The sequence below is a fragment of the Vulpes lagopus genome, chromosome 19 (assembly GCF_018345385.1).
Source record: "Vulpes lagopus strain Blue_001 chromosome 19, ASM1834538v1, whole genome shotgun sequence".
NCBI classification, from domain to species: Eukaryota; Metazoa; Chordata; class Mammalia; order Carnivora; family Canidae; genus Vulpes; species Vulpes lagopus.
The window spans coordinates 29,291,142-29,306,145 of record NC_054842.1 but is presented as its reverse complement, the minus strand read 5'-3'; the positions used below and the strand labels follow the sequence as shown (position 1 = coordinate 29,306,145).

Below are 15,004 nucleotides of genomic sequence, written 5' to 3'. Positions count from 1 at the left end.
ATATAAAAATGAGATCTGACACCTTGGGGGCTACATGAAGAATTATTGTAAATGATTCTTTTAAAAAATTTTAGTAGGATAATACCGAAGCGATCGGCCCAACTGTCCAGGAAAATCAGGCTTCTGCGGCTCAGTGGAGCTTCACGTATACGTATACATATATGTATAAGGAAGGCAGCTCAGCCTTAAAAGGGGGAGATACCTAAGGAAGACTAGGCCTGAGAAGCCCAGGCCTCTCGTGAAAGCCTCCCAGGAAGAGCGTGTAATGCGAGCTGCTCGCTTGAGAACTGACAAGGTTGGGCCGTTCCTCCCTGCGTGGGTGGATAGACAATAGACAGGCAGAGTCAGGAAATTTCAAGTTGGGGCTTTGGAATTAATTTATTCTCACATCAAAGTCACTGAGGTTGATGTTCAAAAGAAACACTTGAATAAAAACTGACAGAAGGCGTCTTTCCCCCTCCTGCAGCGACAGCGTGGATTTTAATCCCCGTGAGCCTTAGAAATGGCTCCCAGCCTCTGACAGCCCAGGGTTTTTCTTTCTGCCTTGTACAGTCATTGCTGAGGGGTCAGCAGGAGGTGATCAATGGAGTAGAACAGCTGGTGAGATGCGCAAAGCCCCTCTCAGGGTGGCCTTGAAGGGGAAGCTTTTCCACAATACCTGGTTCTAAGCCTAGAAGACAGTCCCGCTCTGTCCCTGAGCCTCTGAAAAAGAGGACACTGCCCGTACTCTCCCCTTGGACTCCCCAAGCATGCACACAGGCACACACACACATACACACACACACACACACATGCACACACAAGCTCATGTATTCCCTGTTGGTTGTAGCACTTGCCCAGCTCCTGTGAACATTCTGGTCAAGCTGCTCAAGATCAAGGTGACATCCATTCCTTGGGCCCTGCAGACATGTGGGTCTCTGACCACCTGCCACATCCTCCAACCAAAGGCTGGTCTATCTGCTCTCAAGAGACTATAGATACTGAATGCATTGTTTGGAAGCACAGACTGCCATTTCATGGATGTGGCCACCCCAGAATGACACCCAGGTTTCAGTGACCTGTGAAGGAGGCAGGAGTCTTCCTGCATGGTGTGCTAAGAGGCAGACTTAGGTCTGATGCCCAATCTGACAAGTATTGGGTTTAGAATCAGAAGATAGTTTTGTATCACAGTGCTACCTCCTCCACTCTACCAACACCAGTCAGTGGTTCTCAGCCTTGGCTGCACCCTGGAAACATTTGGGAAGTCTTAAAATATGCCAATGCCTGGGCCCCGTCCTAGAGCCTGATTTAATTAGTCTGGTGTACATCCTGAGGAATCAGGTTTTTTTCATGGGCATTTTTCTAATGGCATCCCAAGGTGAGATCCAGAGTAAAATCAGTGAGATGAGTGAGATGGAATGGCTAAGGACCTATGTAGCCTCTGTTGGCTGTCAGGCACCTCACATGGTAAAGACAGAGATAAATTAATAAAGCATAATTTTCCCCCAGTTGGTTCACCATCTCAGGGAGAAAAAGGCATGTAAATAAATCACAGCCCGGCAAGGTAAGGGCAGCCTTGCCCTGTGTAAGGATGGGGACTGCATCAAGAGAGAAGGATTAAACTTTATCCTTTGTGGGAGAAGAGGTAGTCAAGGTGGGGGCCTTCTGGGGATGGCAAATTCTGGGATGTTCAGAGTTTTGCTGAAATCTGTCCTTTGTTGTCATTAGAACATAGATGGACTTACCTTTATTATTCTTAATCTGTAGTCCAGACCAGCCTCCTACAAAGGGCAGAGTCAACAGGGGTAATAGAAAGAGCAGCAGGTTAGGGTGCCTGGGTGTGTCAGTGGGTTAAGTGTCTGCCTTAGGCTCAGGTCATGATCCCAGAATCCTGGGATCAAGCCTCACATTGGGCTCCCTGCTCCATGGGGAACCTGCTTCTCCCTCTCCCTCTGCCTGCTGCTCCCCCTGCTTGCGTTTGTGCTCTCTCTTACTCTCTCTCTTTCTCTCTCGTTGATTTATTTAATTAACTAATTATTTAAAATAATATGAAAGAACATGGGGTCCCAGTGACAGGAACACCCTGGTTTCAGCCCCCAGCTCTGCTACCTCTATTCTGAAGTTTCCATTCCATGGGCCTTGGTGTCCTTGATTTCAAATGGAAGATTTATCGAACTTGCCTTGCAGAGCAGTTGTAGGGATAGACATGACATGGCTAGCTAGCACATGCTCTGCCTGTTATGGTCAGTAAATGATAGAAGCTATAATCTTGGATACTCTTAATTAGTTTTAAAAATAAACCGAACACAAAAGGAAAAAGGGATTATAGTGTCGGGTCTAAAGAACATTGTAGACCAATGACCTTTACTTTTTGGTTCTGAGCACATAGCCCTGAAAAGAATTTTATAAAAATGTGTAATCTCACACATTCTTACATTGAAATCCAGTGTTTTCTATCATGGGTTTAAACAATGACAAAGACTGAAAATCCTGGTGTATTGTAAATATGGACAATTAAAAATAAAACTCTTACATAATTCTTGTAAATGCATCCAGTAGGATCTAAATGCCATAGCTCTGTGATAATCACCATCATCCATTAAAAAACGCATGAACAAGCTCTTTAGCTGGAATTGAGAATTTTAATTATTTCTTCTTTTTCATGAAATTGTATTTCCACTCCCCCCCCCAAAGAATTTCATCCTAATGTATCTTTAAGATTTGGGCTCAAAATTTTTATTGATTTCTATAATAAAAATATTAATATAAATTTTAAAATTTCTAATTTCTAAAATTCTGTGTTGAAAAGTTTCAAAATATTTTTAAAAATCTTCTGTTTGAGTATCACAATCAATGTTAGCGCGTAATTGATCAAAAGAACATAAATATATTGGAAATGTCAATATCTAGTTATTGTCTATGAAAAATAAAAAAATTTTTAATGAAACAAATAGTGGAGTTTTTCCCCCAAGTAGTTTACATATCTGTAAATAAATGCTAAAATGCTAATACTAGAATAGAATAGCATCAATTATAATCTAATTTTTTGTTTTTATAAATATAAATTCTAGGAAACTTGTTCTTGTAAATAAGTGCGTGGTAATGGAAAGAGTTTGACTAGCAGTATTATCATTTCTTTCAGTTCTAATTTATAGATCAAAAAAAATCACATAATGGTTTATCACCAAAAGGTATTGTTAATGATCTACCAGCTGATATCAACACTTCCTACAATTTTTCAAAGCAAAAACTGGCAACTACCTAACTTGCAAAAGGATTTGTTTCCTAATTCTCTTATTTTCTACTGCAGAGTTTTTATACTCTGGAACAATGCACCATTGTGGTTAAGATTCAGAATGGGTAAGGAGAAGGATAATTGTGAAAGGGAAGGTGTGAATTGAGAGCAGGTCTTTCTATTACAGGTGTTCCCAGAAGATCAATTTTAACAGAGAATATATATGAAAGTAGAGAAACTGAATACTGATTTCCTTTAAAAAAAAAAAAAACACCAGGTCTCCTATCCCCAGAAGAGCTTTGTATTTCCATGTACCCCAGTGTTAGGACCACTGTTTTAAAGAATAGTCTTAATTAAATGTCTAGGTGTTCTGAAATGCCATTTTGCTTTGAGTCAGCCTCTGTTGCCTTATGGATGAGGTAATTTGTCTTTATTTTTATTACTCTCTTTCTTCATCTCAAAGCCTTCCTTAACAGAAGGGTAAAAATGGCATTTGAAAATGAATCTTCCATCTGGTGATCATTTGACCAAGGTCATTCTCTAACATGTATCCAGTAGTCCTGAACTAACAAGTTCAGGATGACATGCTCATTACCTGAAGAACATGGGCTCTTTTATTGTATTTTATAGTATTTTATTCTAATAGTAAGAAATATTGCCTTTAGCGATGTAGTAATATTGAATTTTCCAAGTTGGCAAGTTCCCCCCATCATTTTCCCAGTAGTTGCTGAGTGGCCCTTTTACTCGTGCTAGGTGGATTCAATATCAAGTTCTTTGGTGTGCTGGCATAACAATGCTTGCTTGTGTGCTCAACCTGCCTTCTCTTGCCTTTTGCATAAGACTCCTATCTGCCTACTTTATTTTTTTTTAACCTACTTTATTTTTAATCAGGAATAATGAATGTTTAAATCCATTGTGCTTAGGCTTAAAATTTTTTCTTTGGTATGTTTGTTAGAGACTTTGTGGTGGCTAACTTCAGAGAATTGATGTCCTCCTGGGTCATTAATTATTCCTCTTGTAGGTGAGGCATTTTCCCTACCTCCTTGCTCTTGAAACTCAATTACATAACAGTGCATCATGCTCAGCAAACTTCAGATCCCCAAGGGTGGCTTAGAAGGTATAAAAAGAATATCATTAAGGCTGGAACATTGGATTGGTGATTACAAAGGGATGGAATATTAGATCTCACCCTTTCTAAACTCATCAAAGAAAAAAAAAAAAAAGGTGTGGAGACTCTTAGGTTTCTGTTTTGACTTCTGAGACATCTCTGGGTTGGAAGAACCAGGACCCATTCTCTACCCTGGAAAGTTTTCTTCCAGACTTACCCCAAAAGTACCTCTGAACTCTCCCTCACAGATTCCTATCCATACCTGCTCCCCTTGTCTTGGTTAAGGAGGAATTATTGAGGCAATGTATTTCAGTATTTCCAAGGACCAGAAGTATTTCTTCTCAGAGCTGTGGCTAATCCTTTATAAACTGTTGTGTTTTTCTATTTACCAGTATTAATACCTTTTCTACTATATGCCAGATGCTATGTACCACAAAGCTCGTATCTACACAACAGTGAGAAAAAGAGAGAGCTGGTGGTTTTCTGGCAAACTTGACTAATTTTAAAGAATGTTGGCTTCCTTGTATCTCCTAACCCCTACCCTAAATCTGCTCAACTTGGCTGTATTTTGGTGAAGTTTTATCAAAGCCTTCATTGGCTACTAAAGACCTCTAAATCTGATGGTGATGAGTAAAAATCTGGTTTTTGTACTTTGACTTCTCTGTCAGCCTTGAGGGGGTCCCCTTTTGTTGACAGAGCCATTCAAGGACCGTGAGACCTAATCTGAATTTCCTTTTTTCCTTGGCTAATTCTGCAAAGAACAGAGAAATGTAGGGATTGTTCCAAGAATAAATCTCAGCTGTATTTTTAATGGGAGAGAAAATAAAAGGAAGATGGCATGAGAAGAATATGCCTCTGCCAAGAGCAAAATTCCGGAGCCCCATTGAAACAAAATTTGCCTAAGGAGAGTCTTATTTATAGTTTGGCCAAGTGATCCCATTACTGCAAGTTCCAGAAGGAAGTCACATTTAATGCTATATACAATCATTAAACCATAATGGGACAGCATAAAAGACATGGCCTTTAGAATCACACAATCCTCCCTGGTAAACACCTTAGGCCATTTTCTTAGACTTCTCGAGATTCAGTTTATTCACCTATAAGCAGGAATAATAAGTAAGTGGAACTTCAAGAATTGCATGAGAATCAAATAAAAATGTACATTGCCTACCATCATACCCAGCACATATGTGCAATTAAGGTTAATTCTTCTCTCCATCATCTCACCTATAGTATAGTAAGGAATTTATATAACATACATGAATGAGTAAATTAAGAGAATTTCAATATACATAAGAGAAACCAAGCCATGATTCAAATCATGAGTTATCCAGTCATTAAATATTTATTGTGCACACACTCTGTGGCAAATATTATGCTGAAGAGAGGGGCAAGGGACAGTTTGGGACAGAAACGCAGTGGAGATGTAAAGATATTAATGCCAAAAGAAACAGCATCCTTTTGCATTCAGGAGACAAAAAAAAAAAAAGACATGTAAACAATGTATCATTGTTTGTATGAGTTAAAGTAAGGACACAATGAGTCCTGTAGAAGGAACCAAGCTCTGACAGCTAGCCTTCCAAGCTTCCCACTGATTTTTAAAATCTCTTTGGATTTAGACTTGTCTGGATTTGAACCCTGGATCTAACTAGCAGCCTGATCTTGGATAAATCACTTTACCTCCCAAGGCATTTCCCCACCCTGGGAAATGGGAATAATGATATAATGATATCTCCCTACAAAGATTTTAAAAGATAATATATATCAAAAACCCTAACAGTCAACCACTGGAGTTATGTAACTCATGATCACTTTTCAAGAAAATTGGTGTAGGAGAGTTGAGGCAATCCTGGGCCATTTTATTCCATGGCAACAAATCTAGCAAAAAGTTATGGGAAGAAATTGCAGACTAATGACTGTAATGAACTTTGGGGATTCCTTCTTGATTTTAATTACCCATGCTACTGCTATCCCTTTTTACTATAGATAATCAAGAAGCATGAGTCAGCATTTGACATAGTAATGTCCTAGTGAGGTAATGAAGGTTCATGTTTTTCTTCCTCATTAGATGAACAAATGAAGCAACTTTTTTTTTTTTACAGTGACAAGATGTTCCCAGCCTTTGGGTTTGGTGCCAGGATACCCCCAGAGTACACGGTGAGTGAGCAGATCCTTTGCTGTAGCCAAAGAATAACTTGCACTTTTCTCACAGGAGTTCACTTTTGGCCCTTGATAAAACTATGTAAGTAGAGCCCCAAAACTCAGAAATGGTCTTCAGAACTAGTGAGATTAGCTCACTGGAGCCTATCTTTTGATAAAACTCAATCTCCTGGTATTCTGGATAGGTCTTCTCAGAGGTCCAAATGAAGGGTCATGTTGAGCTTCTTAACAGATATGGTCAAAGACTGAGAAAACACTCAGGTAGTTGCTCTCCACTGGCTCAGAACCTATCTATTCAGATCTCCCCCAGATAAAAGTCCTACCAACAATGCCAACTGTGAAAGTCTGTGACAAGAATGTCTACAGATGCCCTCATTCCAAGTCTCTGAGCAACAGGCCTGTGTGAGGGAGAGACACAGAGAAGTCCTGAAAGTTCCAAGGATAACCACTGTGGCTTCAAGTATTGGGAAGCTGAAAGGTTTTTGTGAAAACACTGGAGTCCTATTTGACAGTCATTTCTCACAAACAAGGAAGGCAAAGATTGTGAAGAGAGATTTGCACTGTAGTGGAGCTGAGGCATTGTGCTGTGGTATACCAGATGCTCCTGTGGGACACCCTCCCAGAGAACTCTGCTCCCACAGTTAGAAGGGCCTTGGAGAGACAGAAAAGTCCCTGCCCCAGCTTTACCAATTCCTCTGAGGTACAAGCTAAGTGGAAGCAATACTGCTCAGTCATCAATTTCTCTTTTACTGATTGAGTCACAGGGCAGGAGAAAAATGCTGACATTTTCCCCCACACCAGAGCTGCCAGACCAAGCACTTTTCCCTTTTGTGTACTTTTTTGAAAGAAGAGAATCCATACCCATCTCTGGATGGTTACTTTTGGAGTGAGCAGTGGATGGAGTGGTGTGTCTCTCTGACCTGTCCTCTTTCTTGTTTGCCTTATATCCCACACTATCTTCTCTGCTAGCCATGGCTACAAAATTATAGAAGTATTTGTTGGAAATTGAGCCCATGGGGAGGAAGAACATGGGACAGGAGTTACTGGCTGGTGACCTGTAGACATTATTCAGGCCACAAATGTATTATATTGGACACACAATTTTTTAAAGAATTAAACAATTTCATATACAATGTCAGATTTCTCACCTCTCTGGAAAAACTAAAAGACCTGGCAACACTAAGATTAAAAGATGACACATGCAAGAATTAGAACTGAGGAGATGCTGTCCCCTTCAGTGGGGTATCAATTCCAGAATGTGGGCAAATGGGTACCAACCTTCTTCCCAGAGCTGCTGAGCTTTGAAAATGAGATGTGCCTCAATAACCACCAATCCATGGGTTTCTTTGGTGGCTCAGTTGGTTAAGCGTCCAACTCTTGATTTCAGCTCAGTTCATGACCTCAGAGTCATGAGATAGAGCCCTGTGTCAGGCTCCACACTCAGTAGAGAATCTGCTTGAGATTCTCTCTGTGTCTCTCTCCCTTGCCCTCTCCACCCCCCCCTCTATTTCAAATAAATAAATATATTTTTAAAAAGCAAAAACAAAAAAACAATCACGTGTCCAATTATCCAGAGATGCTTGAGCATCTTTCACCACATCCCCACCAGGTAGTATTCTGGTCTCAGCTTGGCCAGCAGGACTAAGGCCAGAGGTGTGCAGTACACTTATTTCAGGCCTTTTCTCATCTGTGACATCTGCCTGGCCCCCCTTCTGTAGTAACTCATCCTTCTTGCTGCTTCCTGAAGTCCTCATGCTCATTTGATCCCTTGGCTCCACGCTGCCTGTCAGCTAATTTATTCTTCCTGCTGTCTTAACGAGCATCCGTCTCACTTCCTCATTGCTGCTCTCAAAAAGTCATGCAAATGCCCCTTTTCCATGCCTAATTTCCCCTCTGCCCTGACAGGCACCAATGGTCTCAGTCTGTCAGATACATCCAGCGAGTTTATCACAATTGACTTCTTTAGGATAAAATCTCAGAGTTTGCCTTAAAACTGAGCCACAAGCACTAATGTCTTAGCTTGCACACTCTGGGGGATAGACCTTGAAAGAAGGATTTGGTTGCAAGTTGTTTATTTGAGAGGTGGAAGAAACCTCAACAGAGGGTGGAAGAATGGAGGGGGGAGGTCAACATAGGGTGTGCTAAGAAGCCAGTTACCACTGTGGGCAGCTGGAGCTTAATTCTGCTGGGGGCCCCAGGGAGACCATGTAGGGCATGCACAGACCCTAAGGGGTAAGAGAGCTGGGGTATTGATACACCATGTCCTGTCATCCCATGAGTGATTAAGGGCTGCTCCCCAAAGACATTAGTTTCTCAACATTTTCAGGTAGGCAGCCAAAGCAGGCTCCGGAGGCCTGAGAAGGTAAGATGGTTGGAAGTCAGCTGACTTGCCTGGATGTGCTCAGCACAAGGAAATGTGGGATAGGGCACCAACACTAAGAAAAGAGGCATCTTTTAACACAATGACCTATCTCCTAGCCCCCAAAAGAGTCAGGGCATGGAAATCACCTTTGAAATGGAAATCTCTGTATAATTTCAAAAGATCCAATAAAAATGTCCAGATGCCAGAACATCCTTCCTGTTTTATCAGGTTTTAGAAACAAAAAAGGAAACAATATCTTTTTCGGCCTTATGCATAGGTCCTGCCAGGTAAGAGAATTTGTGTTGGAAGAGTAAAAGTATTGCTTTATTACTTTTCCAAGAGTAGAGTCTATTTTAACCTGTGTATATGTGAAAATCCTCCTGCCCTATATTTCTGCATATCATGTTAGAATGATTCTTAAATGTCAACAGCTTAGCTGGAGACTTCATAACCATCACCATGTTGGGCAGACAGCTTGCGTTATTGAGCTATCATTGTTTTTATCACTGGGTCCAAATAGAGCTCAGCCAAATCTAAGCCTCTAGGCTGTGGCCAGTTCAATCTGGAAGCTATTTGAGTTACATTTTCCAGAAATCTTTTCTTCGATTTCTTTTTATTTGCCTTATTCTCCTCTCCTGCCAGCATTTATCTGATTCTGGAAAGTCTTCCTGTCACCTCAACACCACAGGGAGCTTAGAATTCACCCTCCATCTCAGATTGATTGTGTAAAGGCTTAAAATGGTTCCTGCTGCTTAACACATAATGAATGTAATGGGCATTTGTTTGCAAACTCTAAACCCCAGTGCCTCCTTACTGGATTAAAGTTGTAATTCTCCTTTCTTCCTTTTTTAAAATTTTAATTGGTGTCTAGGTCTCTCATGACTTTGCAATCAACTTTAATGAAGACAACCCGGAATGTGCAGGTAAATCACACATAAAAGAAAGCTGAGGTCTCACAGCCCTTCTGTGTGTACCTTTCCTATTTTAGTCTCTCTGCTCCGATGCAGTGTGTCAGTTATCCACAGTCATCTGTCCACAGCAGAGAAGTAGGCACCCTCATTCCAAATAAACTGTGCTACTCCAAAGGCAATGAAAAGCCAATAACAGAGCAAAAAAAAAAAAAAAAAGTTATAAAAGACAGAATGCAGAAGAGATCTTGAGCTTACACCAAGAGTATTAATGCCAATTCTGGATTTCTCTGGCCAACAAAACAAAACAAAAACAGGGGGGAGAAATTTACCCCATGGGCAGTGATTAGCTACCCTTCTTTCTGCTTTCCAAGTTTTCATTAGGTATTTATTTTTCAAAACTTCCTCTCTGTGAAAGAATAAGGAGAGGGGGAAACATGGAAATCATTTGATACCATCAACGTGCTGACAAAGGATATCAGGGCATGGAAAGTGACTTCAAACAAGTGACTTCAAACAAGTACCTTTATGGTTTTGTGCCAGAAAGAGCCTTCTCAAAGGCTTTGGTCAGTGTTGCATTATTTCCAGCCAAAAATTCCTCAGCATATTACATTAAATAATGATGATAAAACAATGTACACATGACTCCTAGGGGTGGCCCAGGATGGTGTATACTAGAGGAGAGTCAGTCGGTGGTATGAAAACTAGAGAAACGGTAAAGCTGGTTTGCCTAGTGGCTAACAGTACAGCCCCTAGATAGAGCCAGACAAGACCTGGTCTTGAATCCTAAGACTACAACTCACTTGCTGTGTGACCTAAGGCAGATCATTTAACCTCCCTGAGCTTCAGTTTCCTCACCTATAAAAGAGGTATAACATCTATTTCATTGTGCTATGAGGATCTAATGAAATCGTATGTGTGAAATAGAACATTAGGGAAAAGTTTGTGGAAATGGTTGCTTGACTTGAGCTTTTAAAGAGAATGACTTCGGCAGGAGGATAGGCAACACCACCATGGATGTGGTGTTTTCTTTTTTACCTCATGGATATAAATGTGATGTTGATAAGGACGACTAGGGGCAATTAAACGCTTTATTTCTCTGTGTGTTTGATTACACATGTATTTGAGAGGACTACTGAACTTCTGATCTTTGCCAATTTCACCTTAGGAATTCAAGGAGTTGTGGAAGCCTATCAGAGCTGCCTTCCTAAGCTCCAGCTTTACGGTCCTACCAACATCGCCCCCATCATTCAGAAAGTTGCCAAGTCAGCATCAGAGGAGACTAACACCAAGGAGGCATCGGTAAGGAGAGGGCTGGTCCTCCTGCTAATGGGCATTTCACTGGATATTGGCCATCGCATCCATCCCACTCTGGCAACAAATCCAAACATTCTCTACCTGTGTGAGTTTGGACAAATGCCTTAACCTTCCCCTATCCTCAATCTCCTTTTCTGAAAAATAGAGATAATCATACCCATCTCTGCTGGGTTATTGTGAGGCTTAGAGGTGACACATCTCAAATGTCTGCAACATTACCTGAACTGAACACAGGAGACACTCAACAGTGGAAGCTACTATAGTCACCAGAGTACGGGTCATTAGCCACCTCATGATCCTGGGGATGGGGTGGGGGTGGGGGACATCCAAAAATAATCTTCTTCCCAATGTACCCATACTACAGATGAAAGCAAAGCAAAACAGAAGTAAAACAATGGATAAATCTGACCCTGGTAGTCAAATGCAACAGCACAAAATATCATGGCAAATATTTGTTTCACATTCTATTCATGGTTTTCTTAAGAAAATTGCAAATCAAGGTAACAAGGCCAAACAGAATTTGGTTTCTTCTCCTAAAATTTTAGAGTTCAGTATATTACCATAATAACTTTTCTATATATCATTTTTGATGATACTAATATACTTCTTTTCTAGCTTTCTTAATTTTTTTTTCAGATTTAGTAGAATGTTGCTGATGTCTGAAATTTTCTCTAATTTTATCCTGGGTTCCAAATATTGCATTTGCATGAAGAAGATATCATATACTGCTGACATGAACTCATCCAAGTTATTTGCACTGTACCCAGGTTCTCAGCCTTCCTCATATTAGAATAGCTGGAGGACCATGCTCATATCTGATGTTAACCTCTTGTGTACTAGAACACATCTCCTCTCAATTATCCAAGGACATTGACCCAGCAGTTATGTTCCTCCTCTCTCCTTATCATCTATTTCCCCTTTCTACTGAAGGCTCATTCCCATTAGCAAATAAAACAGACTATAATACCTATTTGAGTTAAAAATCTCTCCCTTGACACTAATTTACCCTTTAGCTACTGTCCCTTACTTTACTCTCCTTCAAAGCAAAAGGGGAGTCTATCTCACTGTCTCCATCCACCCATGCCAGTCAGACTTTCCTCCTCAACATTCATCTGAAAATTATACTTCTAACAGTCAATGGCACCCCCATATTGCCAAACATACAGAGGCCATGGAGCAAATTTGAATCCTCACTGATGCAAGATTTAAGTATAAGGGTAGGACAGGATCAGTATTTCATTTTATTCTTTTTTTTAGACAGGATCAGTATTTCATTTTATTCTTTTTTTTATAAATTTATTTTTTATTGGTGTTCAATTTGCCAACATATAGAATAACACCCAGTGTTCATCCCATCAGGTGTCCCCCTCAGTGCCCGTCACCCAGTCACCCCCACCCCCCTTCCACCTCCCCTTCCACCACCCCTAGTTTGTTTCCCGGAGTTAGGAGTCTCTCATGTTCTGTCTCCCTTTCTGATATTTTCCACTCATTTTTTCTCCTTTCCCCATTATTCCCTTTCACTATTTTTTATATTCCCCAAATGAATGAGACCATATAATGTTTGTCCTTCTCTAATTGACTTATTTCACTCAGCATAATACCCTCCAGTTCCATCCACATCGAAGCAAATGGTGGGTATTTGTTATTTCTAATGGCTGAGTAATATCATTTTATTCTTTTTTGTTTTACTTTTTTTCATCACTGGAACTTCAAATTCAAACTCTTCAAATGATAATTGTTCAGAAACCCAACATATAAAATAGATTTTAAGAAAATAGATTATTCTTGCTAAATCTGGACTAAGGGATGAAATTCAAATTTGTCTGTTCTCCTTTACCTCCTTATCCCCAAGAACATCCAAGGTATCCCCAGGGCTCCCCAGAGCCCAGTTTGAAAACATAATGATCCCAGCTCCTCTGGAATATTGAGACCCACAAGAATAAAAAGAGAACATGACTGACATTGGTCAGGATTTGGGCCTGATATAAGCCAGCATGAGTTTTTGACCATGACTCACTCTCCCAAGGTCAGGTGGGTCTGCTCTGAAAGCACAGATCAGGAGTCAGTGGAGGAAGCATCTAATCCATATAGCCCCAAATAATTTATCCTATAGGCCAAAAACACTGATGTTTTTTTCCCAGAGATCTTCCCTGTTCTTTGAAGAGTGCATGGTCCAGGGGCCCTTGTTATCACTGATTGCTAAGGGTTCTAACCTTGAACCTCTTTGGCAAGTTGTGCAGGGAGTCCATGGCTGTCAGACTTTCTTCTCAATTTTATGGAACTCTTACACAAATTGAAAAAAAAAATCCCCTCCTTACAAAGTTCATTCAAGTTCATTCAAAGACTATGATATTTCATCTGTGAACATTTTCTAGCCTGACTTTGGAAGAAACTACTGCTTGCTTTATTGGAAATTTCCATCAGGATTTTGATCCAGCAGTCTTCAGCCTATTACCTTTAGCTAGATTGAACCTTGAAGGATCAGATTCTCGAATCCTGACAATCTCTTCAGATCAGAGGTTCTGGACCTTTTTTGTTCCCTGAACACCATTAACAGCTGGAGAAGCCCAAGGACCCTTCCTCAGAAATGCTTTTGAGTACACAAAATAAACTATATATTAAAATAAACCAAATATATTGAAATACATTCAGCAAAATTGTTTAAGTGTGGCTAAGAAGCATGATAAATATAGTAATAAATGCTTCTTTTATTAACATTAAATTATGAGAACCAATAACCAGTCTAATAATTCTGTAAATTCTAAGTAGTGTTGATATAAATGATATAGTAAGATATCTGCAGTTGCTATAATATGACAGGAAAATATTCTGTGATTTCTTTTGGTGACTAAGTCATGAGTACAGTTAAAATTAATTCTATTTGTTGGTTATAATTGAAAAAATTATAAATTTCGGTTAGTGAAACTAAAATGTAATTTATCCCAAGTTCACAAACTGTCTGAAGTCTTTCAGCAGTCCACAGGCCCAGGTTAAGAATCCCTGCTCTAAGGTCCCAAGGCTTGCTCAGTTGGTAGAACATGCATCTCTTGATCTCAGGGTTGTAAATTCGGGATTGTATAATTCTACCTCATGTTGGATGTAGAGATTACTTAAAAATAAAATCTTTAAAAAATAAAATAAAATCCCTGCTCTATATAAAAAGTCAACAAACTGCATTCTGCAGTGTATTTCAATGACTTACAAGCGAAGAATGGCTTTTACATTTTTAAATGGTTGAAAAAATCAAAAGAAGAATAACTTCATGGCACAGGGAAGTTATATGACATTCAAACTTTGGTATCCATCAATAAAGTTTTATCAGAACATCACCATGCCTGTTCATATTAAATATTGAATATGGCTATATGGCTATTCTCACACTATACTAGCAGGGTTAGGTTGTTGGACAGAGATCACTGTGGCCTGCAAAGGCTAAGATACTAATTATTGTCCTTTTACAGAAAATATTTTCCAAACCCTGTCTCTAGACCATTTCAACTCTAAAACTTCTTGATGTGGTAAGGTGGCTATCAGATGTTTTTGTTCCTGGAGGCATTGAGCAGGTAGGGGGGGTCCAACCTCTGGTCCACAAAGATCAGATCAAATGGGAGTTGGGGGATGTAGAGAAAGGAGGAGGAGGAGGACACAAAAGTGTGACTCACACAAAGGCCCATCTGCTTTTGAGTCAGAAACAGTCTCCCTCCAAGTGTGGCATCCACCTGGCCTTCCAGGGCACAACTTAGGAAGTTGATTTATGATTTGGTGTATTCTCTACTCCTTCCCTCTGTCCCAACCACCAAGTTGCCTCCTACTGCCCCTAGTTGCACCATCAGGTCATCCTACTAAAACCTTCCTCCAAACTCCCAGGCCATCTTTTTTGTGACTATGTAAGACTCAAAGAGCATGGGTATGGATACAAATGTACAACTCAAATG

At 40.2% G+C, this 15,004-nt stretch overlaps 1 protein-coding gene across 5 annotated transcripts in view; it reads left to right on the top strand.

Annotated features, from left to right (window-relative positions):
- Window positions 1-15,004, top strand: part of CPNE4 (copine 4) — a 493,898-nt gene that overhangs the window by 469,402 nt on the left and 9,492 nt on the right. For all 5 annotated transcript variants that reach the window (XM_041733665.1, XM_041733664.1, XM_041733667.1 and 2 more), the window contains 3 exons: window positions 6,425-6,479; window positions 9,716-9,767; window positions 10,921-11,054. In XM_041733665.1, coding sequence (XP_041589599.1) covers window positions 6,425-6,479; window positions 9,716-9,767; window positions 10,921-11,054 — 241 coding nt within the window. The remainder of the gene's footprint in view (window positions 1-6,424; window positions 6,480-9,715; window positions 9,768-10,920; window positions 11,055-15,004) is intronic.